Genomic DNA, 25,206 nt, shown 5'->3' with positions numbered 1-25,206 from the left:
GCCATCGATTTTGGATTTGTTTGTAGAAGCCAGAATTCGTGTTGACGGCCTCTTGCATGGTGTGCCATCAATGGGTGAGCGATTTCAAAGCACGAAGATGGATCACGTCATTGCGATTGGGATCGAAGTACTTGTCCTCATTGAACCAAAAAGTTGGGTGTACGTCTGTTGGGTGTCCGATTGTGCCTACTATGGCTAGGGGTCATCCACTTGTCCATCCTCGAAGTTGCTTCCATCGTGGATGATGTCCAACATCTCCTGGTCGCCTGCCGGCGTCGTGCCCGGTTGAGATATTCCGACAAACAGAGGCCGAGCATTGATGGGCATTCGATCCATGCTCAGCGTCCGTGATCGGACTCTCAGTGAAGTGCTAGTCCGTGTTGAGGTCGACCATATAGGGCATGCGCGGCACGACGGACATGAAGGGGGCCAGAGAATTCTGCTGCACAACGAGTCGCGTAGTAGTACGTCCCCTGCAGCTACTTTGGCTAGGGTAGTGACTGCATAGGCGCCGCCCACCGCCCGCCGCCCAGCCACCTTCTTTGCCGGACGAGGTGACAGTTGACCACCCGGCACAACTCCTACCTCACTGCTCCTCTGTTTGCGGCGTTGGGTGTGTGCTGCCAAGTTGGCATTGCGGGTGGCTACCACCTTTGGGTTCTACATCTCTGGCTCTGGCGGCACGACGAACATCTCCATGGGGTCATGTGACTCCATCGCGGCGGTGGATGGGAAAAGGAGGGCGGCGGTGATCGAAGCGAAGAGGGTGGGGAAGGGTGGACGTTCACGCGGAAACAAAGTGGAATGGTCCAAATGTGTGGGCTCTGCCTCAGTTATGGTTGGCTCAGGGGGGTCGGACACCTACGTGGCGGAAGTCCGGATGCCCGCAAACCTCCCCTAGCTTTTCCACCGGTTTGTAGGATTTTAGATGCCCGGACGCAGACGTTTGAGGCATGTCGTTGGACGGCAAAAAATGTCCGGACACCCCGGTCCGCATGTTTAGGGGTTGGAGTTGCCCCTGGTGGCTAGCTTCCATAGACCAACTGTCGACCAGGCATGAGACCAAAAGAGTGCTCAATATATATTTATTTTTAAATATCCAGGTGGCAGAGCCAGAGCAAGTGCCAACTAGGATGCCATGTCACTGAAGTGATTTCATCTGCAGTTGTCTTGGGGTTGAGGGTGAAAAAGTAGACTTCAGAAGAGTTTTTTTTTAGGGTAGACTTCAGAAGAGTCTGACTAAAAGCAGCCATGTTTTTTGTGCTTGTTTTGGGGTATGACCAATATGATTCATGCATGCATGGTTGACAAACTGAAAAGCTGGTAGCAGCATCTTTCCATGGCGTGGACCGAATGTGATGATACGGCAACGGTGGGTGCAGATGCAGATGCAGCAACTCTCAAGGCTCTACTCCATCTATCCATCTAGCATGATTGCCTCCTCTCCTAGCCAACTTTCCTAACAGTAGTCACTAGTACTAGTACCTTAATTATTACTCCCTCCGTCCCGAAATGTAAGACTTTTTTGAAGCTATGGTAGTATTAAAAAACGTCTTATATTTTGGGACGGAGGGAGTACTAATTTATATGCCAATCCGGACTAGAGAACACTCCATGAAACTTCAAATCACACACCTCAGATCTCTTCTTAGCAAGACACTGCAACCTCACCCACAGGCCAGGTGTTGAATGTTAATCTGAGTGTGTGTGATGGTGACTGAACAGATAAATCATGTCTCCCAACATTTTCAGCTAAGTGGACTCTCACACACACTATCTAGCTTTACACTTAAGCAGTGGTGAGATCTGCTCCCTCCACACAATGTGCAACAAGCAAGCAGGTGGATCTAGGTAGCTTGGCTAGATTAGCTATGAGCCAATGTGGTCAAGTCAAAAGAGATGGATGGATGGATAGATGGATGGATGGGGATGCAGCACCACTCCACCACCTTCACTTGTCTAGCTTGTGGTTTACCCCTCCCTCTCTCATGCACCAGAAGAATATGATCCACCAGCTAGTGTGAGTGTGACCACACCTCTCCTTCTTCTCTTGCAAACTCCCAACCCTACTTGATTCTCCAACCCCCTTTCCTTGTCCAAAATTGGTCATACGTGTCGGGACGAAGATTCAGCCGACGTCACACCCCCTCTTCTCCTCTCTTGCAACCCTCCACCCTCCTCGTCGACATGATACAGAACATATGCCATAAATCATATCGTTCAAAATAATACCGAAAATTTCACTCTCCGGATTTGTGCAACTATTTTTCGCTGATTTGGTAGTATTTTCATTTTGTTTCGTAAGCGATGATCACCTACGCCTCTGCATCGATCGGTTGATGCACACAACCATACATTATTATTGAAAATGATGATTAGCCCCAAGATTTGCTTTGTAAGATTGATTTTTTTGACCCGGTGGTATGATCTACACAACACAAGGCATGTCATTGTCCTCACGAGCAGAGGTTGACACTCCATTCCCCCACCATCCTACAACTCATCCTCAAATTGATGCAATTCCATCACCATATCACCATCACCACTCACCTTTCACACGTCGCAATTTCGCGTTCTAGATCTTACTATAACGCACCAAACATTCCAAATCAGGTTCCTACCACGCGTTTACAAATCTTTCTTTCTTTCTTTCTTTCCTTGTAATATTAATATTCCTAAAAATTATTTTTATTCCAAATTATTATGAAAATAATATTAATGGATATTTATGGCGTTACTAAAACTATCAATCGGTTCATGCTTCATGCTCACATTTAGGAATGACGCCATCATCAACCTTTTCACACGTGCGCGATTCGCACTCTAGATCTTTCTACAACATTCAAAACATTTCAAACCAAAATTCAACCATGTGTTTTTTCTTTTTCATCAACACTTTGATCATCTTGCGATTATTTCAAATTTGTAGAGAATTTTTTGTGTTTCCTTCCCCAATAGTGTTGTACTAAGATAGGAAGCTCTTGAAACATTTTGACCTTGACACCTTTCCATTCCTTGGACTACAACTATCCTCTTATATATACACACACCAAGGCAAGTGGGTAGCTCTTGCTCTCTTCCTTGCTGGTGCGTGCCATTGACAGACAGATCGATCCACCGATGCCCATGGCGCGCGAGTCATGGCTGGCCAAGGTCCGGTCGGCCATCTCGTCGAAGCCGTCGTCTTCTGGAGCGCCGCCGGCGGGCGCCGGTGGCAAGAAGGGCAACGTCGGCATCCTCGCCTTCGAGGTGGCCAGCCTGGTGTCCAGGCTGCTCCACGTGTGGCGCGCCGTCGGTGACGCGGCCGTGGCGCGGCTCCGGCACGAGGTCGTCCACCTCGACGGCGTCCGCAAGGTCGTCTCCGACGACGACGCCTTCCTCCTCGGCCTCGCGCGCGCCGAGCTCGTCGACGCGCTGCGGGGCGCGTCCGACGCCGTCGCCGCGCTGGCGGAGCGGTGCGCCGACCCCTGCTTGCGTGAGTTCAGGGACGCGCTGCTCGAGTTCGCCGACGCCGGCCGCGACCGGTACCGCTGGGCCGCGCCCACGTGGAAGGAAATGGACGCGCGCGCGAGGAAGTTGGAGAAGCAGGTGGCCACCACCGCCGCGCTCCGCAGGGCCATGGAGGAGCTGGCCGAGGCCGAGCACGGCCTCCGGAAGTTCCTGCGGGCCGACGCTGCTGCAAGCGGCGGAGGAGGGTGCCACCGGCGCAGCATGTCGGCGAGCAAGATCTCGGTGGCGTCGGAGCAGCAGCAGCTCATCTTCTCCAAGAAGCAGGACGTGAAGAACCTCAAGCAGACGTCCCTGTGGGGGTGCACCTTCGACGCCGTCGTCTCGTCGCTGGCGCGCGCGGCCTTCACCATCCTCGCGCGCATCAAGCTCGTCTTCGGCGCCGGCGGCCAGGACCAGCGGCACGCGCCGCTCCACCGGAGCCTCACGCTCTCCTCGGCCGTCCACCCGTCGGCCGACGCGCAGTCCCCGCCGCCGCCGTCGCGCAAGTCCATGTCGATGGAGGCGGTGCCGTTCGACGTCGCCGTCCTCGTTGCCCAGAGCGCGAAGGGCAGCAGACGGCGCGGCTTCTTCGAGTACAGCACGGCGACGCTGGTGCCGCCGGCGGGGACGCTGGGCGCGGCGGCCCTGGCGCCGCGGTACGCCGGGCTGGTGATCTCGATCGAGCGGATGGCGCGGTCGCCGCAGCGGATGGTGGGGCCGGACGAGCGGGACGAGCTGTACGGCATGCTGACGGCGAGCGTGCGCGCGCAGCTCCGGGCGCGGCTGCGCGGCGCGGTGGCCGAGGCGGACGCGGGGCTGGCCGGAGAGTGGCGCGCCGCGCTGGGCGGCATCCTGGAGTGGCTGGCGCCCATGGCGCACGCCACGGTGCGGTGGCAGGCGGAGCGCAGCTTCGAGCAGCGGAAGACGACGTCGACGTCCTCGACGACGGACATAGCCCGGCTGCCCCCTCGCCACGGCGGCGGGAACACGTTCCTGCTGCAGACGCTGCAGTTCGCGGACCGGGACAAGGTGGAGGCGGCCGTGGCGGAGCTGCTCGTCGGACTGAACTACGTGTGGCGGTTCGAGAAGGAGATGAGCTGCCGCGCGCTCTTCGCCGTGCACCGCGAGTTCGTGGAGCGCCCCAGCGACTTGGACGGTGGCGCCGACAGCTGCCGAGGAGGAGGAAGCCACCCCCACCACGCCGTCGACGGCGGCGGCAATGGAACAGTAAGCTCGTGCGCCTAGGCCGTCCGATCAGAAACCAACGGCCCTCATCAGTCAGACATCCGTGTGTTTAATCGTTTCTCTTGTTTTGTCCACCCCCTAGTTAAAGGATTTTTGTGGTAATTGGGGCCGGATGGGATCTTGTTCACCTTCATCTTGATGTGAGTGGTTAATTAGCTTGTAATGGTACATAGAAATCAAACAATATTCTCATATACACTATGATAATTAAGTACTACCTTCGATCCATAAAAAGTGTCGCAGTGTTGAACTAACCCCAGTTCAAAACTGCGACGCTTATTTTGGATCGGATGAAGTAGTGTTTTTTCCATTTTCTTTCTGTGATTTTGAAAAGAAGAGAGATGAGAGATGATGGTGAACCAACATACATGCATTTGTGTCTGATAAACCCCCTCCATCACCACAGACAGCAACCCTAGACTACACCAGTTGAAGTGAGCAAGATGATGATGGTGATGCATCTGTGAGCCCAATGTCCACTGCATGGGAGGCAATGGAGGCAACAGTAAATCCAAGGATGTAGATTTGCTGCTGCTGCTGCTGCTCAACAAGTTGTTACATATATCTAATCTACCCTTTCCATCTCACCTCGTCTCATCAGCAGCAACTTTGTAAGTTGCTGCTAATTGTTAAATAATTGTTAAATAATGAGGGTGCATGTGGTGGGTGTGAGTGAGCACAGGAGGTGAGGTTTGAGATGTAGAATTGGGGGACACATGGGGGTTGAGTCAATCATGATGGAGGATTCCATCCATCCATGCACCACATGCTTGCCTAGCTAATCAATCTAGCTGCCCCTGAATCACAGAGACACTTGCAAGAGCCTGATTAATCTATGTGTGTGTGTGTATGTGGCAGTTGAGTTGGAAGAACTATGTATACCTGATGCAATGCACCTACCTGTATTTTACACCAGGTATCCCTGTGTTCATACAGTGGAAGATCTCTACCCCTTTTGTTTATTTACAGTACCTGCAGCCAGCTCCCCACAGCTGGTTACTTAGGGTGTTCCAACACCTAGCTGCTTGTCCTCATGATGTACTGTTATTATTATTATTATTATTATTATTATTATTATTATTATTATTATTACTATTATTATAGGTTCTTCATGAATTTCTGAAATTGTTCCAACTGACAGATACATTTCTTTTTGTGCAAAAGAAAGGGAGATCTAAAGATGAATTGTGCTCTGTCAAGTTCTAATCGCACCTTTCGATCCGCTGAATCGCGCTAAATTTCATTCGTTTTGCACATGTCTGCACCCACCTTGCATGCACAGGGGGATGAAAGCTCCTGGACATTGATCAGAGAATCATGTCACATGGAGTGTTGCATCTCTGAAAGCACCCTGTGCCTTAAGGGATCAACATGAGCAATTCCCCTTTTCGATGCCATGTCATTGTTAATGAGCTGCAAAACACTCATCTTATCTTCCTTGAAAGAAAAAAACCCATCCAGGCAGACGGCAGTCGGCAGACATATGAAAGAAAAAAGTGATCTTTTTTTCTGAAAGAATTTTAAAGGAAGTATTTCGGTTCGTGCAACTGCTGAAAAATGAAGAACAGCTGCTTTAATCATGTCACAGGGGCAGGGGGATCATGCTGAAAAGAGCAGAACTGCGCCGGTGGTTACCTGAAACTTTTAATTCAGATATAATAGTAGTAGTAGTGGTTAGTAGTAGCTGCTGCTCTAATCTCATCATCTCCTGTAGTAGTGTACTCCAAAAGCAGATAGACACTCAGTCCATGGACCCACCTAGCTACCATCTACAAGAAAAAGAAAAACATATGGTATATAGTAGCATGATTTTGTAGTTCATGATTGGTTATGTATGTGAAAGCAAATCTTTGCCAAGATTTCATTGGAACAGATAGCAACAAAATCAGTTTACTTGTTTATTTTCATGGTTGCTTGTATATATAGACACGCATTTGTTGCTTTAAACTTGACGCATCTTCTTATTCAGAATCAGAATGGCGCGGTGCAGATCGCAGAAGAATGTACCAACAATCAATTGCTTCCACTTTCCCCTCATCCCACTAAGCCACCTTGCTCAAGTTGTGAGTAGATATATGTAGTAGTTGATGTTCTACCTTTGTAGGTAAAATTAAATAAACAGACAAAGGTGCAACTTGGAGCAATAGACTAGAACCAAAATAGATATAGTCACTCATGATTCGTCGGCGAGAGCTTTGACTCGAAAACACTCGACTAGCTACCTCGAGTGCGTCGATCGATCCATGGGAGTGGAGTGAGGGGCCTCCGAATTTCTTCCAAAAGAACAGAAAAAGCAGCAGATTTTCTTTGTCAAGAGGAAAGCATGTCATGGCATTGATATGGATCTCATTTTCCCCCTAGTTATTCTCTTTTTCAAAAGAAGAAACAAAGGGAAGTAAGTCCAGAATTGTGCTCTGAAATTCTCCGAGCCAATGACGACGACGGTGGACCCCTAAAGGCGAAGATGCTCGATCGTGTGCGCACAATTGAAATTAGAACATGGCCAGGTGCATGATGGCCTCTCTCCAATATCCATGGCCGTGCTGCTGATGGTAATTTAGCAGCATTCATCATCATCATTTGCAGGGCATTGCTGTAATTAGTTAGTTAATCACTTAATTAATGTAGTGTAGGAGGCAGTAGATAAGTACTAGTGGACATGTCACACCATGGTTAGCTGCACAAGGAACCAATGTGGATTCCAAATGTTCCTGCCCAGGTGGTAATATGGGCGTAAAGTTAGGATCTGATTGGGCGACAAGTGTCCATTTCAGTCTTGAGAGAGCTGATTGATGTGTACCTTAATTTTCCTACTTACAGTACCTCATGCCTGGCAAATAATTAGGTATGTAGGTGCATAGAATCTGCTGATGTTCTGGTTAATTATCACAGAAACGCCAAGCACATAAAGAAGAAGAATTGATACGGTTCGATCCATGAGTATATGTGCTTATTATTGCTCATATTATATGTGCTTTATTCGACATTGTCAAAACATTCCATCTCCCTGTGGTTTCTTTATCTATGTATACTAACGTTTGTTCGATCAAGGATGGACAAATGTATGTATTGACTTTTTGGTTGATTACACTTAATTTAGGGTGTAAATCACACCGAGAGCATGCCTATGGAGACGATTCGATGGTATCGCGTACGTGCTACGAACCTAGAAGGTGACACGAGGCCATATCCTAGATGTATATTTTGATTGAAGGCTTAAAAGACACAAAATATTATTCACTTCTGCTTCGGTACAACCCTCATAAACATATCAACGGGGAACATCTCTCCATACAGTGGCGAAGCTTAGTGGAGACCAACAGGGGCCATGCCCCCCCCCCCCTTATTTTTGCATCCATTGAAGAACAAGCTACATCATGAGCCTAATTAGTGTTTGAACTGTAAATTAGCCCCTCCTTCCCTATTAACTTGGTTCCTTTTGACTAATGGCCCCCTCTTGAATTACTCTCAAGCTCCGCCACTGTCTCCATACCCCTTTATAATAAATGGTAGGATGGTCTTTATCTTTAATATGTCGCGCGTCCACCGGAACGTTTCGCCCTACGTTCGGGGAGGCACCCCCGACTGGGCCGGTTCACCGGTTGAGCTGACTAGTGTTTGTGACAAATGAGGAGCGTGCAAACTTAAGAACTAACACCAACACAGAATCTGGACGCCTTTTCAATTTTTTCAAACATTTGTTGGAAATTCTGAATAAATATTTAAAAATCAAATAATATTTGAAAATCCAAAAAAAATGAACAACTTGAGCACATCTTCAAATTTCCATTTTTGTTCTTAAAAGCATGAACATTGCAAAAAAAATAAAGAGATAGGTTAGTTCAAATGTAAAGAACATTTTTCTAAACAACATTTTTAAGAATTTTAAAGAGATATGAGGACTGTGCAAACTTAAGAGCTAACTTATTGAACAGTTTTTTGAACACTTGCTTTCTTTTCGGCTTCTTATGTGGCAAAAATGTATTTTTCGTGTTTTTCAAAACCGGGTTTTGTTCTATTTTATTCTGTTTTTTAATATATTTTTTGCTTTTACCTATTTTTTCAAATGCGTGAACTTTTAAAAAAATATAATTCGTGAATGTTTTCTCAAATTGTGAATCTTTTTCAATATCTAGAAATTTTTTGGTAACCTTTTTTGGTGAACTTTTTTTGAAAATCTATGAAAGTTTTCAAATCCATGAACAATTTTTCAACATGGATGATTTTCAATCCACGAACGGTTGGGCCGGCCCAACAAGCGCCTGACCGGAACATCGCCATCGCCGATCAGGGTGGTAGAAACCGAAAAACGGTTTTGCCATTTGTTTATTTTAAATTTCGGTAAGCAAACCTAGAAACCGAAAAATGTCAACCCAATACAATAAGCTGATATTTTGGTTAATCGACTCATTCAGTTCGGGTTTCAACTTATAACGAAACCCTTTTTGTGGCGTATACGTACAAGCTACAACGCAGCTGCGAGTAGTCCTGGCCATCTCCGGCCCGGCCCTATCAGCCCACCCAGGCCCGGCCCTAAAATCCAGGGCCTAGGCCCGATGGGCTTGCCCATGGGTCGGGCTTGGGCCTGAGTTTTGAGCCCACCAACAAGGCCTGGACGGGCTTGGGCTTGGCATATTGGCATTTTAAGGAAGAGGCCCGGCTCATGGCCCTAAGCCCTAAGGGCTTTTCAGGGCTTTTTATCAGATGGGCCAGGCTTGGGCTTTAAAAGTAGGCCCGATGGTAGGGCCTGGGAGGGCCTGGGCCTCAGATTTCTGCAGTGGGTTGTTTTAGGCCCGGCCCATGGCTAGGTATAGCTGCGAGCGCTTCCCCTGTGTGTCATCTTCTTATATCCACGAGCACCTTTACCTTTTGAGCATACCTAAGCGATGTGACACTAACAAATAAGACGGTTGCTGCTGCACGCTTTGCCAGCCACACAAAAGGGGGATGTATCTGGTTCACCGCACTCCCGTTGCACATTAAAAAATGTTTTAAAAAATCAAAAAAATTAGTCCATCGACACAACATCAATGTAAGTTGTCATAAAAATTCAAAACAATGCTCAAGATACAAAAATGACAAATTTGACGTCAATATGCTAATGGGCCAAAACTGAAGCCCAACTTGTGTGATGCACTATTCAATGTCAAATTTGTTACTTTTATATCTCGAGCAATGTGGAATATTGATTTAAATTGTTGTGACAATGTACATTGATGTTGTGTCAATGCACTAATTTTTTCTGGATTTTTTCGAACATTTTTGTATGTGCAACGGACGACCGGTGCACTGATAGCACAAATTGCCCCGGTGCACCAGATACATCCCCCACACAAAAGTACTACTAAGCCGTCGGTGTTGGGCGATAGCGCGTGAGGGAGCCTCGTATTGGATGCCTAAGCTTTGGTTTTTCTTTTGGTTATACTGTTTAATACGGAACCTGGTTCGAATTTGGTTATTAAAACAAACACTGATTTTAATTGTACTAACAATAAAACCCTTTTAAAAAACAATAAAAACCAAAAATTCGCCTTTTTCAGTTTTGGCTTGGGTTCGGCATTCCGTTGGTCAGAGTTTTATGCCCACTCCTAGTCACCTAGTTGAACCAAGGCCCAAGAGTTTATTTCTCTTTTTTCATCTTTCTTCTCTTTTTTGTTAATTAATTTGTCTCATTTTTAAACTTTATTATTCTTTTTTAACCTGTTCAAATATTGTTTAGAATTTTAAAACATATTCTGGAATTTCAAAAAATGTTCCCATTTTTGAAAAAAAATACGAATTTAAGAAATGTTTGCATTTAAAAAACTTGATAAATGTAAAACAATACGGGTTTGCAAATTTTTGTTCAAATTTTTCATCAATTGTTCAGAATTTGTTAACAATTTCGGAAAAAGTGTTCAAGTTTGTAAAATTTTCATACACAATTCAAAATTCAAAATTTGTTGACAATTACAAAGCCTTTATCACAAACAAATTGAGGTAAGTTAGAGCTGAAACCCATAAGATCCTTCAACTAACTCATGGTTTGGCCACATGGATAACAAGTTTCCACGCACACATGTCTATGGCTAGTTCTTCGGTGACACTTCAGTCTTTCAGTTATGTCCTTGCAGACTCCTTCCATGTCAAGTTTGGTCTACCTTGACCTCTCTTAGACATTATCAACACGCTTTAGCCGTTCGCTATGTACTGGAGTGTCTGGAGGCCTGCGCTGAATATGCCCAAAACATCTCAGACTATGTTGGATAAGCTTCTCTTCAATTGGCCCTGCCCCAACTCTATCTCGTATATCATCATTCTAGACCCGATCCTTCTTTATGTGGCCACACATCCATCTGAAAATGCATATTTCCGCCAAAACTAACTGTTGAACCTGTCTTCTTTCAGTAGACCAACACTCAGCGCCAAATTGTTGACAAATTTCAAGAAATGGTCGACATAAGAAAATGTTCCTGTTGATTGTTAATGATAGAAATTGCAAATAATAAAAGCATTCAAATTAGGAAGAACTTTATGCTCACTGATGCCTCCGTCTGGCATAGTGTGGCACACTCCTCTCAACTAGTGGTTTTTTGGACTATGGATAAATAAACCCAACTTCCCGCTGACATGGACATATGAGGCTTCGAAATCGTATGCAAGTTGCGACACGTCCGACCATTTACCAAAATTTGTAAAAACAAAAAAAAATGGCATGATGCCTTGAATTGGTCATACAAGCCAATGAAAAAAAGGGGTCATTTAATGGGTGTCAAGAAACAATGTTCTCTCAAACAGAACCTTCAGGCCTACCCGCACACCATACTTTGAACATGGTGTTTTTTAGACATTCATGAAATGACCTCAATTTTTGCCAGTAGGTGGGCATGCACATGGTAGGCATCTATGCCATGTTTGAAGGAAAAAAGTATTTAAAATCATAATTTAAACTGTTATTCTAAGTTTTCCCTGTTTTCGGGTGTGACAAAGTGTAGGCCCAGTCGGGCAGCCTCATGTGAAATAAGTATTTAATGTAAAAGATTTGTCAATTCGTGAACTTTTTTTAAATGGATGCACTTATTTTAGTTTCGTGAACTAATTTTTCAAATTCATCGACTTTTTTTAAATTGATGAACTTTTTTAATTTTGCGAATTGTCTTCGATTCGCAAACTTTTTTTCTCCTTGGAGCCTTATGCGCCCGAAAGATAAATTGGCGCTCATGCCCGTCTTAGTGGGCCGCTGCCTAAGTACCTCGCTACTTCACTTTGCGTTGACCGATTGTGATGGTCAGTTTTCGTTTGCTCACTATATTTTCTCGGTTTCTCTTCTCCTGCTGTTTTATTACCTGGAAAAACCAGTTGTTGGTTTTAAATTTTTAAGTAGATTCATGGATTAAAGGAAAGTTCACAAGTTTTAAAAAGTACACGAATTTGCAAATTAGTTCATGAAAATGAAAAAGTTCATCGATTTTAAAAAAAGTTCACAAACTGGACAGAAAAGTTCAAAAAATTGAGAAGGTTCATCGATTTTAAAAAATGTTCATGAATTTGATAAAAAAAGTTTCCAAATTTGAAAAAAGTTTATTGATTGACAAATTTGAAGAAAGTTTGTGAAATTGAAAAAAGTTCATTGATTTGAAAAAATCTTCACGAATCTGACAAAAAATACACAAATATATGAAAAAAGTTCATGAGTTTAACAAATAATTTCACAAATTTCAAAAAATCGCGAAATTGAAAATTTTCATCGATTTATAAAAAAATTGCGAAACTGAAAAAAAAATATTCATTTGAAAAGAAGTTCATGAATGTAAAAAAAGTTCATGAATTAAAGAAAAGAGAAGAATAAAGAAAAATAAACGTGAGTAAAACCGAAGAAAAAAAAGGCCAAACAAAAAAAGTAGAAACCAGACTGAGAAGATGCATGTCAAGAAGAGAAAAAGAAGTAACTAGGCACAGCAAGGGAGTTGTCACAGTTGGTTACAGTGGGTGAAAGTAAACCAAGAGGTCAGGAGTTTGAATCCTACTTCACACCCCTATTTTTTGTAGGTCAAAAAAAAATGGGCCAGGCTGAGGGGTTGTGCGCCTAAGCGGGGCTCAATATTCTTATGAGCATATCGCCATATACTCTACATCCATTTATACATCAATCTCCCCTTTCCTAACCATATCATCAATAATTAGTAATAGCATCCAATAAAATGTCAAAACCAAATAACTGATTCATTGTTCCATACAAGAAATGAATAACCTCGGACTCCACTCAGATGCAAATATTTCCAGTTTATAGATTTCATCTTTAGTTCGTTTCCACTTATAACATGACATTTTTGTTTGATGAGACGAGAAAGGGACGAGAAGAACGAAAAACGGCCCATTCCTCTCTGGGGACCGAGTTGTGACGTCCGTTATGGTTATGTACATCAAGTCGATCGTGGAAAAGGAAAAGAAAATGTTGATGGATCGACTCAGTGCAGCAATCACCCAAAGTAGAAGTAGCAGCAATCCATAAAAAAAAAAGGTTGATCAAAAAGGTCGATCGAAAAAAGTAAAAAGAAAAACAAGCAGGTGTAGCGACCAAGTAGGCTGGGTGCTTGCTGGACGTGCCTACCTGTACTATCCACGTAAGCGTTAAGTGACATGTCACATACAATTAGGCGTTGCGTTAAGCATTAAGTAGCAGCAATCCCAGTTAGTACATGTTACTCAAAGTTCTCTAGTAGAAACAAGGAGTTGCATCACAAATTTGTGATTATAAAATCGATCTGGGCATCAATATTTCTTGTTTACAAGCATCACCTTTGACCAAAAACTTGCAAGGAACCTTCTGTTGGGGCACTTCAGCGACGAGCGGCGTTTCTTGCTTGGTTTGGTCATCTATATAGCAAAAAATCATTCTATAAATTAGACATTCATCATGTACTCTCAAACTCGAAAAACGGAAAAAGGTTACAATTTGCAAGATGCATTTTCTTGTCTTGGTATCTCCTTCATATCTCACTTCGATAACACTTTTACGACTAATCTGACATCAAGTCATGATGTAAACGGCGCCCGTTTACTCATCGGTCTAACAGTTCAAGAAAGCTTAATTTTTCTGGGAAAATGAACTACCGAGCTAACTAAACGAGCCTTGCGGCGCCGTTTATCAAGCCATTTACATCCCTAATAGCAAGTACAACTAATTCCTGATCAAAGTATAGCAGATTTAGCTGTACAAACGGAACAAACAACTCTGTCCAGATTTGAGACTCGTGATCTACTTCATTTAGAATATTCTTCAAAAAAGTGCAAGTGTTAAGTGCTAAACGAAAATTGTAAATGACAGAAAAATAAGTAACAGAAACCATGAATGGAACTATGCTACAACACAACTAATGAAGCAAAGCAAAGACTACTGATGAGCGAGTTCACTTAGATTGAGACTCAAGAGCTAGTTCATTTAGCTAGTTCCCTACGTACAGATGTATTCTCTTGAGAATAAATACACATGTCAGCTTTAAAAGAAGATACACAGGACACCTTATATTGGATTCAACACCATAAGCGTGTGTTATCCTAAGTGCCTGTAGTTAATATTCATTCATTGTTATCTACAGTTTAGTTGCAACTGAAATACATGTATTTCTAACTATCGGTTTTGAATCGCATTGTAGGTCTGTTACTGAATTTCGTACTGGATAACATGCAAGAACAATGGATCAGCTCACTGTGTACATGGCGGCTCCAGTTGACAATCTAATCTGTTAACACTTGCCTTTTTTTCCCTCTTAATTACTGTGAACTACTAGTTCTAAAATAGTATTCCAGTGTGTTTTCTGTTTGTAAATCTGCACCTGAGATAATGCTATTTAAATTATCATTGGCATCTTTGTACTTGTGCTATCCTTGAGATCTCTAATTTTTCAAGCAACCTGTTACACTCAGTGTCAAGGAAATGTGAACGTACCGGTCTCTTCATCATCAGATAGGCATATCACTTCAGGAGCCGCCACGCCACGGGGATCACTGGGCACCCCAATACTGGTTAGAAATTGATCCAGTGATTCTGCATCAGAATCTGACTGCGGCGAGTCTGGTGCGCAAGGCCCAACACCTTTACTTGGCAACACACTGGACGCAGCTGAGGAAACACTAGATGTCGTAGTCAAACCTCGTGGTAATGTTAGTGGAAGAACTGGATTTGGATTCGAAGGCACTGGCAATGGCAATGGCAGGCGTGTTGGCTGTGAACTTGATGGCAGTGGTGGAACCTGCTGAATTTGATATGAACTTGATGGGCCCACAGGTGCGAGTACAGTGGCCTGTGAACTTGATGGCAGTGGTGGAACCTGCTGAATTTGATGTGAACTTGATGGGCCCACGGGTGCGAGTACAGTGGCCTGTGAACTTGATGGCAGTGGTGGAACCTGATGAATTTGATGTGAACTTGATGGCCCCAAGGGTATAGTGGAGTGTGAACTTGGATGCAAGCTTGATAGTGATGGGTTCCCTGGGGGAACTGCATGTGGGCATGATTGTCTTATATTTATTGGAGTCACAGGGGTAGACCATGTCCTTGCAAACATGCTCTCCAACCCAGTTGGAAGCTGCTGCTGATTTGCAGATGCCATCGAATGCGCCTGTGCAAGCAACCTGTGCTGAAGACGAGGAGCATGTGCATGTGCTAGTTCACTCTGGACTCCAAAGCTTCCCTGTGGCAGAACTGACACGAGGCTAAAACTAGTAGATGTTGATCTGACAATGTTGCTTAGTATGGAGGGATGTGGTCTGACCACTTGTGAAGATGGCGATGATGATGGTGATGGTCCATCGACCTGTAACGGTTGGATGTGATGTATCAGCACTGGTGGTCGACCAGCTGATGACGACGTAGTTGGTGATGCCACCGCTGAAGGCCTCATGGGAACTTGCTGAGAAGCAATCCAGTGGGGTGTGTGGTGATTTGGAGGGCCAGGGGCTCTAACTGCATGCAGATCAAAGTAATTAGCATTGGCGATAGAGATTTGGTACGGATGCTTGAAAATCATGTCAGCATATTCATTTAGATAGAGGACATAAAAAAATTATTGCTTATAGTCAATACTCAATAATACCTTGTTCTCCAGAAGATACGAATTTAGCCCGAAGATCTTCAGCTAGTGATTGGTTGAGGAGAACTTTCCCACATAGATTACCAAGTGTCTTGGTTTGCTGAAGATGAGTGGACTCTTGTTCTCGAAGTAACAAATCATACTTTTGTTTGAGCTTCTCCATTTCTTGGCTACACTCGGTCCTAAGTTGTGATTTCTGTCCATATATAAGTGAAAAGGAAATGAGAAGAAGATGAATCCCAGAACTAGCTAGTGTAAGAAATTCACAACCAAGATATACGTACATGAGCTAGAAGGAATAGCAAACCTTTAGTTGGTGGGTTGAGTGAATGTGTAACCGTAATCTGTGCAACTCATTTTTCGATGGATCATCACCAACTGGTGGATGATTAAACATGATTGGCGCCACCGGAAATAGTTGTGGTGAAGAACCCGGTGCAGCCTCAGGTTGATGGCTTGGTGGTTGACACTGATCAGGGTGTGCTCTTTCAAGCAGAATACTGGACGGTGGAACCGATGAATGCATTGCAGATGACAAACACTGAGATGATGGTACACGAGAAAGGCTTGCTTGTTCTGCATCCCTTTGTGAAAGCCCATTTGGTACCGTACTTGGTTGTGAAGACTGAATTATCAGATATGTCTGAGTACAAGCTTCCCTGCATGCTGGCGGTTGCATTTCAGGTTGCAAAGTCTGAGGTGATGTTATACCAGAACGGTCTACTTGTTCTGCCCTTCTTTCCAGAGGCCGTGCTGGTGCTACAATTGGTTGGGCTGACTGCATTACAAGATTGGCCTCAGCTTCAACTTCCTTAGAAATTTGCAAGGACGCCTCGCTGGGCACAGGAGCCACAGTCTGTGGTTCTAAATAAGGTGGGTCTGCCTGAGTATTGTCCCCGTTGCCGGTGTTAACTTCCATTTCAGCATCCCCTAAATGTTGTTCAATCTCTCCCGGTAATGGTTCTGCTGAACCCACACCACTATGTTGCTCAACATCTTCATTCCTTCCATGGTCACCACTTGAAGTCTGAGCTGGTGTTCTATCAGAACAGTCTACTTGCTCTGCCTCTCTTTGCAGAAGTTGTGCTGGTGCTACAGCTGGTTGGGCTGACTGAATTACAGGATTGGCCTCAGCTTCAACTTCCTTAGACATTTGCAAGCAAGCCTGGCTGGGCACAAGAGCCACAGTCCGCGGTTCTAAGTAAGGTGGATCTGCCTGAGTATTGTCCCCATTTCCGGTGTTACCTTCCATTTCAGCATCTCCTAAATGTTGGTCGGTCTCTCCCGGTAATGGTTGCGAACCCACACCACTCTGTCGCTCAACATGTTCAGTCCATCTATGGTCACCACTTGAAGATTCCTGATGTACATTACAGGTACATATGATTAGTATAATAATGGATAATAATTAAAAAAAGGTCAAAAGGAATACTATTGCAACCATAATGCAATGATGCACCCTGAATTAGAGCATGAAGACCATGTGCTCAGCACTGACTCAAATGGAAAGACAAGTGACTATGTTGTGATGTTGTCCACTATTTGGAAGTGCGTTTAAGTAAATGGGTACACAGTGTCACAGACGCTCATAGACGAGCCTACTAAACATTTCTTTTCCTTTCGCTGTATTACAAATAACTTAAATGAGTAATCGACAAACCGGAAAAACATGACAGAGTATGAAAGGCAACATGCTACATACAGTTTTCTACGCCTAGTGTACTGTACAGCCCGTGATGAGCAAGAGTAACTATGTTCACATTACTACGTGGAAAGAGCAAAAACGACACAACCTAGATGAGCCTCTCCTTTCCTTTTCGCTATATCACAAAGAAAACTTATATGAAAAATATACCATCCATAAAACATGACATGAAACTTGAACCAAAGCTTCAATGTGTTGTAACAAGACAAGTTGACTGCAAATTATGTTGGAAGTTTCAGTAAAAAAAGTTAAGTTGATAGTTCTGACATGGATAAGCTTATAAAATCAGAATGACGTCACTCCAAAGAACTAGTAAGTATAAGACCTGATATGGATAAGTTGCTGCTGACTCATTTTTTCTTGGCCTCCCACGCCTTCTCTTGATTCCCGTTGACGCATCACCTCCAGCTTCAGCAGACATTGCTGCTGCTGACTTGTCTTTTCTTGGCCTCCCGCGCCTGCTCTTGATTCCCGTTGACGCATCACCTCCAGCTTCAGCAGACATTGCTGCTGCTGACTTTTTTTTTCTTGGCCTCCCGCCCCTGCTCTTGATTCCCGTTGACGTGGCACCTCCAGCTTGAGCAGACATTGGTGCTGCTGGCTTGTCCTTTCTTGGCCTCCCGCGCCCTCTCTTGATTCCAGTTTTAGGAGCGGGCGTTGCCGCTGGCGGTGCCTCCCTTGCTTGCCTCGCGAGCAGTCTCTTGGTTCTCATCGACGCATCATCACCAGACATTGTTGCTGGTGGTGGATTCTCTGTTAGCATTGGGCTCCTATGCCCAGTTTGAGTTTCCGCTGTCTCGATCCTCCGTGCTGGAGTCGGATCAGGAGAGCTTGCTGCTTGTGATGGTTGCTGGTCCTTTCTCGGCCTCCCACACGGTATCTTGATACCGGTTGTTGACGGTGACGGCGCGGCTGGAGTTGACGGTGACGGCGTGGCTGGAGTTGCTTCAGAATCTGTCTGTTTGACCTTCCTCAGCCCCCCAAGCGGGTTTCTCGGCGGCCTCTTCTTGAATGGCCTCCCAAGCTTCTTCTTTCTCTTGATCCCCGACGAAACACCTCCTCCGGCGATGGCGGCCCAGCCGGAGGTGCCTCCCGGCTCGGTGAGCGCATCCGTAATCATCTGCATTGGAGATTAGATCCAGCCATCCATGAGATGGAAAAGAAAAAGGGGGAGGGTGGGTAGGAGGGAGTGGGGAGAGAAGGAACGAGCGAGCTTACCTTGGTGTAGGTCGGGTACGAGTGGTCGGCGGCGTCGCCGATGAAGGAGAGGCGACCCACAAGGCCACAAGCCTCCTTGTTTACTCGTGCTTCCGTTTTGGGTGGGGTGGGGATTTTTGGAAACAGCACAACTTGTGGGCTGGGCAAACGGTTGTCACCTCACGAATCCTGGACACACAAGAGTTGATCAGACACAGCAAAAAAGCATTCATCAGATATTTTATTCCTTCCGGTGGCAAGTAGCACATCCATACACACATACATACTGAACCAGGAAAAAAAAGGACTTTGCAGATGCAGATGCATAGATGAAGAAAAGCAGAAGAAGAAGGGAGGGGGGTGAAGGCCCTGTTCTTGGGGAGGAGGAGATGGTGGTGAAGAAGGCAAGGAAGAATCCCAAACCGCACATCAGATGGGGATCCAGGAGAAGAAAAGCCGGCCAGAATGTTGGTTGGCTGATGATGCTCATGTTCAAATCGGAGAGATGGAGTGGGAGGGGAAGGATACCTTCGAGCCTCTCCTCCTCTGTAGCGGCGGAGAAGGTTTCCTTTCTTTGGGTGCCCCGGTCACTGGCCGCTGCCCTCAAGCTACCTACACAGACAGACGCGACAGGGGTCAGAGAGAGGGAAGAAGAAGAAGAAGACCACCGTTGGAGGAGGAGGAGGAGGAGGAGGGAGCAGCAGATCTCTCGTGGAAGTGAAGCCTGGGTCGCCATGGCCGGGCGGTCTAGGGTTTCCAGCGCGAGGAGGGAGGGAGGGAGGGAGGGAGGGAGTGAGGGCGGATCTGACCGCTCGGGTGGATCCGCGGGCGGCGGCGGCGGGGTGGAAGCCGGGGTTGGGGAAGAGAGGACGGAGGTGAGTGACTCAACTTGGAAGAGCACAGTGGTTTGGGTGGGTTCGTAGGTACTGTTTGCCCGTCAAAAAAAATAAAAAATAAAGCAATTTTCGTGATTTTCAACAGTAGCGCGCGACAAACACGAAGAAGAAGATTTGATACAATGTATGTAGGGTTCATCAAAGGTACAGGCCCAAAGCAGACGATAATTTCATAGTTATAGTTCATATAGTTCAATGTATATAGCACATATAGTCGCGCCGACTACTATGTATGTCCATAGTTATAGTTGAAAGAACCAACCGCCGCAAAAACACTTTTAGTTACCTCCAGAAAACAACAGATTCACAGAGAAACTATAGTACAATGTACGTTCACACAACACGCTATCGACTCTGGGCTGAGCTCAAATGAACCCAACTGCAAACGCCGAGTTTTTTTTAATCTTCCCTTGTTTCTTTTTGTTTCCTCAGGGAAGCTATCTAGTACAAGACGCTCATGTCGAGCTCACCTCCGGAGCTAACCACAGTTTCACCTTTTTGTCGTCCCCGCAAGTCGCCAGAATGTACGCAGGAGCACCACCACCTGAGACAATCAAACAAACAATGTGATCTACACACCTTTAACTAAACACATAATATTTCCAGCATCAAACTAGATCAAATAATTTACACAAGGATGAGTGAGCACGACAAACACATCAACTAGTGCATCAGCTATCATATATCACTAGTATTGTGGTGCGCCAAGGGCTGACACACTAAGTAGATCCAGTCCACAAATTCCATTGTGTTACTTTGCACTACTAACCTAAGCAGGTTCCTAACAGCTCTAGTGCACCATCTAGCAAACAACAGAGATGTTACCATTGGGAATTGTCCGTGGAGCCCACGCAATGCCAGAAATAGCACCTGAGTATGTGCATAAAACACGTCAGCCCATGCACTTTTTCTTTTAGACAAGGAGAACCTAAAGAGACTTTCAACCTGGAAACTAGGAATATTATTACACACCTTCATGAGCCTTCTCAGCTGTATCCAAAACCGCGCCAGTTTCTGCACATAACCATTGCAACGTCGATCCGCTAGTTAAAGCCAGAACTTTACCATCTGGGGAGATGCCCATGTGTTCATACAGGCAAGTAGAGCCTTTTGAATCATGCAGAGGGACTGCCAAAACTCTCAAGGTTTTGGGATCCTCATCAAGGTGATACCTTACTGCAGGAAGTAACAGAAACCATTAACCCCCCTTGACAAAGACTTGTACATTGCAATATCTGACAAACAACAGGGTTGCTTTTGACAAGTGCCATGACGTCAAAAGAGATTATATAATCATGCAAATGTGACAGCTTTGGCCATGTCCACTACATATCAATAGCCTAAACTGATTGATTAACATTTTCTGTAATGAAGGGCTTATCAACCTTGGTGAAGAAAGGCAAACATAAAAAGGTTCTCATGCATTATCCTCTTGATGCAGATCAAGCAATCCCAAAAAGGATGAGAAGGTATTGGATACATATATATATATATATATATATATATATAAGTACAAAAGAAGCTGACATGACTTTAGGGCAACTTCCGGTAAACAGGGTTAACATATTAAAAATCAACAAGCACAACTGTTGGTAAATATAGAACATACCATTGATATTCCATACTCGGATGGTACCATCTTTCGACGCAGTAATAATCTTCTCAGAGTCCGGAGTGAAACACAAACTAGTAACAGCACTCTGAATTCAAAACTTGTCAGTCTCTGCTCACAGGAATAGTTTGAAACTTGCACAATAAAATGTAAGCAGGGAGGAATTTGACCTTGTGACCCTTGAGCTGCATGACCCTGTTAACCTCCTTCACTGAACTATCCTTTGAATAAACAATCTCCCACACCTAAAGAACATGTGAATATTATCATAACTGGGAGACGGTTAATGAGCAAAATAGTGAGTTTTATTACAATGAACACTACCAACCTTGACATCAGCAGTGAAAGCTGCAGCAGCAATGAAGCGGCCATTTGGGGATATGTCAGCCATATTGTTTTTTAACTGATTAGTGTCAACTGTTCCCAACTCTTTGCCACTCTTTCCGTGCCATATTTTGATATCAGTTGCTGCAAACAGTTTTCAAAAACAAATGTTAAAACAAAACAGAACTCGTAACATGGAAATAAGTCCACAATGTCACACGATTACATCTTGTAAATTTGTGATATGTCTGCATATTCCTAATGCACATGTGTGGCATAAAAAAAAGCATGTTGCTTCACAAATAATAGACGCACAACTTCAGGCTCATGGATCAAGAAAGGAAAGCAGAGAACAGTCGCATGCCATAACTGCACAGTTCCTCAATCGAAGCATGGTGGGCCTCCTGGTTTCCCACGCTACCCAATAGCAAAAATGTGTGTCTTTAATTTGGCAACTAACAGATTGGTAAGACAGACACCGTGGATAATTTAGGCAGTTACCGTGAAATTTGGAGGTAGCGTCCTTCCTTCATGGAAAAAAATGAAAAATGGTGACACCCATTATTTTGAGTCGAAAGTAGTAGTTGTTAAGACCAGACCGTACCGACAACTAAAATAGGAAGAGCCAAACCAGCGCCTGGTCTGCTCCGGTTTGTATAATGAACAGTTTGGGGAGGAAACAAGGGAGAATCCTAGAAATATTCAGCGCTGTGCCAAACAGAGAACCTCAACCCAGAGCATCACGTGCACGCAGAAAGCATAGCACCAGTTGGACTATCAATTCATTCTAATGGTATTGCAAGCAAGTAATAACATATTAGGTCTTTTCAAAGAATATGAATACAAAATGACAAAAAATTGCTGCCCAATTAATTTTGTAGAGCGGTTGGTCAGGTTGATCCGGACAACTGAATGGTGAGGCAGATGGTTGACCAGTTCCCTCACTGATCCAGTTTTATAAACTGGCGTTTATTCTACCACTCAAAACATCATACCTGCCCCAAGAAAAAAAATCCTTGCAACCTAGCTACCCTCAATCCCATATATGCATGCACCTGAGAGATCCAGGCTATTTAGAGACGGGTCAGGTCACCATGCACCCGTTAATCAACACTTAATTGTGAAGAGTGTATATTACTCCTAAGAGCAATGGCAGACTTACGGGAGGAGGCCTATGGATTTTTGTTTACCCTCCTCCCATAAGTCTAGCACTCTTGTTTTTCACAAAAAAAATGTCTAGCTTTTTTGTACTCCCATATATACAAGTGAAACATGATGCAGCGTTACTCATTAAAGCTTACTAGTTTAGAAAATATCATTAAAGCCACTAGTTTAGTAAACATTCTACACTGTACAGTACTGCTTCCAGCATACGTGAAAAAAGCTCTAGCTGCATATACGGCATTACGATTCATGGCCAATAATGAATGGTGAAACAAAAATTAATATCTAAATTGACACAGTAATTATGCATGTTCGCAGGTCATTGCATCTTGATTTAAAGGCTACTGCAGTAAGCAATCCTGATTCATGAGTAACTACTTGAAACTGAAACAATCCTAAGAAAGTATACAGCTCATCATACCTTCAGAGCACGAAATCACTATTGTGCTCCCATCACCAGTCCCATGAGTCGCACGAGCTGCCGCAAGGTTCAGCACCGATTCCTTGCCGTGAATCTTTTTGTGGTCCCACTTGATCTCAGGAGGAGAAAGCTTGCCCTGCTGTTTGTTTCCCCCAGTTGGAGGAGCACCAACATCAGCATACATGTAGAGCGACGAGCCTAACAGCGCCTGTGCTGCCACAACAACGGATGATGACCCTTCTGAGTAAGCGATGGCAGTGGGATGTGCCCCAGCAGGCAAGTTTATCTTGAGAATCCTGCAAAACCCTCGTGGTGTTAGAATATGTTGTATAATGAGGGATAACTCGCATAGAATGAAATGACTTACTTAAAGCTCTTGCTTGATGCATCATCGATCCTGAATACTCTCACAACCCCATCCGCGCATACTGCCAGCAAACATATAAATATTGAAATTCAGGGAAGCGGACATGATTGGTTGATCAAGTACAACGTTTTCCAAACTGGATGAGTCATTCCAAGGCAGGATCCTTTTATTATCACTAAGCAACCCATATGAGCCCGACAAATAACTGGTCTGTGCGAGAAAAAAAATAGAAACTTATGGCACAAAACAAATAAATATCTTCACAGCTCCATCCGCGCCACGAGAAGCAGCAAATATATAAATATCAAACAAATTTGGGGAAGCAGCTCTGATTGGGCAAACTGTATGAGGGGTGCCAAGGTGGAAGACCCTTTAATTTGTCACTAAGGCGCGCCGTATCGGCCAGACAAATAAATGAGGCGCGCCCGCCGTATCGGCCAGACAAATAAATGGCGCATACAAGAGAAAATTAAAACATTTTCGCGCGAAGCATGATAGATCCTGATCGAATGGGAGGCTGAGGGTAGGCTCACCGGTGGCTAGGTTGCAGGCGTCGCTGGAGAAGTCGAGCGCGGTGACGCAGTCGGTATGGCCCCTGAGGGTGTTGATGTCGAGGTGGTGGTGCTTCTTGGCCGCCTCCTGGAAGAAAACACATAATACAGCTGAGACCACATCCACTGCACATTCCAATATGTCTATGGACCTATGCATCTATACATTTCATCACAGTTGGTGAAATGAATGAATGAACTAGCAAGATTATGCTCTACTCTACTAGGATACACCCCGAATCGAATCGAATCGAATCGAATCTGACACAAAAAAAACTGTTGCTTGGGGGCCTGTCAGTGGGCGATGTCTGATCAGAATCGAATCGAAGACTGATCCCTGCCTGTGAGAGTAAGATCGATACTAGTAGCTAGTACTAGGTGTGTTGAATCATGGATCCCATCCCGGTGTGTTGTATGCGTGGGAGCGAGATGGGGATGGAGATGAGATGGAGGACCTTGTCGGCGGCGGAGGCGTGGTGGTGGTGGACGCGGGCGTGCCCGCCGCCCTTCTTGTTCTGGCCGGCGGGGCGGACCTGCTTGGGCAGGTCCGGGGCGGCGGCGGCGGCGGAGGGCGGCAGGTGCGCGATGTCGGCGCGCTTGCGGCGCAGGTACCCGGCGAGGAAGACGAGCGCGACGGCCCCGCCGAGCAGCGCCGAGAGGAGCGGCACGGAGAGCGCGGACGCGACCTGCACCGCCGCCATCTTCTCGCCGGAAAGGGGAGAGGGGTGTGTGGAACTGGAACTGGATCGGCTTTCCTTCCGTGCTCAGGAAGAAGAAGAGAGCGTGCGTGGGCGCGTCGGCTGGGCCGGGCCGTTCTGGTCTGGATGGGCCGCATCGCGTTCTGGGCCGGGCCGTTCTGGTCTGGATGGGCCGCATCGCGTTCTGGGCCGGGCCGTTCTGGTCTGGATGGGCCGCATCGCGTTCTGGGCCGGGCCGTTCTGGTCTGGATGGGCCGCATCGCGTTCTGGGCCGAGCCTCCTCGTCCAGGAATGAAATAAAAATGACGCAACGGGCGACTGCTCCAGCACCTCTCCATGCATGCCCGGGAGTCTTCCTCAAAAAAAAAAAAGCCCGGGAGTGGAGATCATCGGGTTCTACATGCGGGTTCATAACGTCGCCGAGATCATCGGGTTCTTCACGCTCTACTCTGTCGTCGACAACCT

At 45.4% G+C, this 25,206-nt stretch overlaps 3 protein-coding genes across 4 annotated transcripts; 1 reads left to right on the top strand and 2 right to left on the bottom strand.

Moving 5' to 3' along the window:
• Positions 1-2,759: 2,759 nt before the first annotated feature.
• LOC123114461 (uncharacterized) lies at positions 2,760-5,044 on the top strand. Its single transcript, XM_044535947.1, has one exon. The coding sequence runs from the start codon at positions 3,121-3,123 to the stop codon at positions 4,732-4,734; it is 1,614 nt and encodes a 537-aa protein (XP_044391882.1). The 5' UTR covers positions 2,760-3,120; the 3' UTR covers positions 4,735-5,044.
• Positions 5,045-13,284: 8,240 nt separating this feature from the next.
• LOC123114458 (flocculation protein FLO11) lies at positions 13,285-19,598 on the bottom strand. Of its 2 annotated transcripts, none has more exons than XM_044535944.1 (8): positions 19,518-19,598; positions 19,237-19,320; positions 18,730-18,897; positions 17,837-18,631; positions 16,114-17,166; positions 15,810-16,002; positions 14,663-15,679; positions 13,285-13,590 (listed from the first exon to the last, which is right to left on the bottom strand). In XM_044535944.1, exons 4-8 carry the CDS (start codon positions 18,629-18,631, stop codon positions 13,466-13,468), a joined length of 3,183 nt encoding a protein of 1,060 aa, XP_044391879.1. In that variant the 5' UTR covers positions 18,730-18,897; positions 19,237-19,320; positions 19,518-19,598; the 3' UTR covers positions 13,285-13,465. The 2 variants fall into 2 exon arrangements, with proteins under 2 accessions (XP_044391879.1, XP_044391880.1); XM_044535945.1 differs by having other exon boundaries at positions 14,663-15,407; positions 15,489-15,679; positions 19,237-19,594.
• A 269-nt stretch (positions 19,599-19,867) lies between these two features.
• Positions 19,868-24,801, bottom strand: LOC123114459 (transducin beta-like protein 2). The gene is made up of 10 exons (XM_044535946.1): positions 24,499-24,801; positions 24,026-24,131; positions 23,493-23,553; positions 23,126-23,421; positions 21,545-21,684; positions 21,387-21,461; positions 21,214-21,304; positions 20,577-20,780; positions 20,430-20,474; positions 19,868-20,148 (listed from the first exon to the last, which is right to left on the bottom strand). Exons 1-10 carry the CDS (start codon positions 24,742-24,744, stop codon positions 20,060-20,062), a joined length of 1,353 nt encoding a protein of 450 aa, XP_044391881.1. The 5' UTR covers positions 24,745-24,801; the 3' UTR covers positions 19,868-20,059.
• Between the last annotated feature and the right edge of the window lie 405 nt (positions 24,802-25,206).

This window comes from Triticum aestivum, chromosome 5B, assembly GCF_018294505.1.
Source record: "Triticum aestivum cultivar Chinese Spring chromosome 5B, IWGSC CS RefSeq v2.1, whole genome shotgun sequence".
In the NCBI taxonomy this organism is placed as follows: domain Eukaryota; kingdom Viridiplantae; phylum Streptophyta; class Magnoliopsida; order Poales; family Poaceae; genus Triticum; species Triticum aestivum.
The sequence above is the reverse complement of the archived record's forward strand: the minus strand, read 5'-3'. Positions and strand labels throughout refer to the sequence as shown.

Bases quoted from the DNA above. Each gene is read 5' to 3' on its own strand.
- LOC123114459 (XM_044535946.1), bottom strand. From the start codon at position 24,744: ATGGCGGCGGTGCAGGTCGCGTCCGCGCTCTCCGTGCCGCTCCTCTCG. The intron at 20,475-20,576 runs GTGTGTAATAAT...GCACATACTCAG, and splicing joins AGCTGAGAAGGCTCATGAAG to GTGCTATTTCTGGCATTGCG. The intron at 20,149-20,429 runs GTAACATCTCTG...TGATTGTCTCAG, and splicing joins TCCACGGACAATTCCCAATG to GTGGTGGTGCTCCTGCGTAC.
- LOC123114461 (XM_044535947.1), top strand. From the start codon at position 3,121: ATGCCCATGGCGCGCGAGTCATGGCTGGCCAAGGTCCGGTCGGCCATC.
- LOC123114458 (XM_044535944.1), bottom strand. From the start codon at position 18,631: ATGATTACGGATGCGCTCACCGAGCCGGGAGGCACCTCCGGCTGGGCC. The intron at 17,167-17,836 runs GTCTTATACTTA...AATGTACATCAG, and splicing joins CAGCAACTTATCCATATCAG to GAATCTTCAAGTGGTGACCA. The intron at 15,680-15,809 runs GTATTATTGAGT...ATCTGCATGCAG, and splicing joins CGTATCTTCTGGAGAACAAG to TTAGAGCCCCTGGCCCTCCA.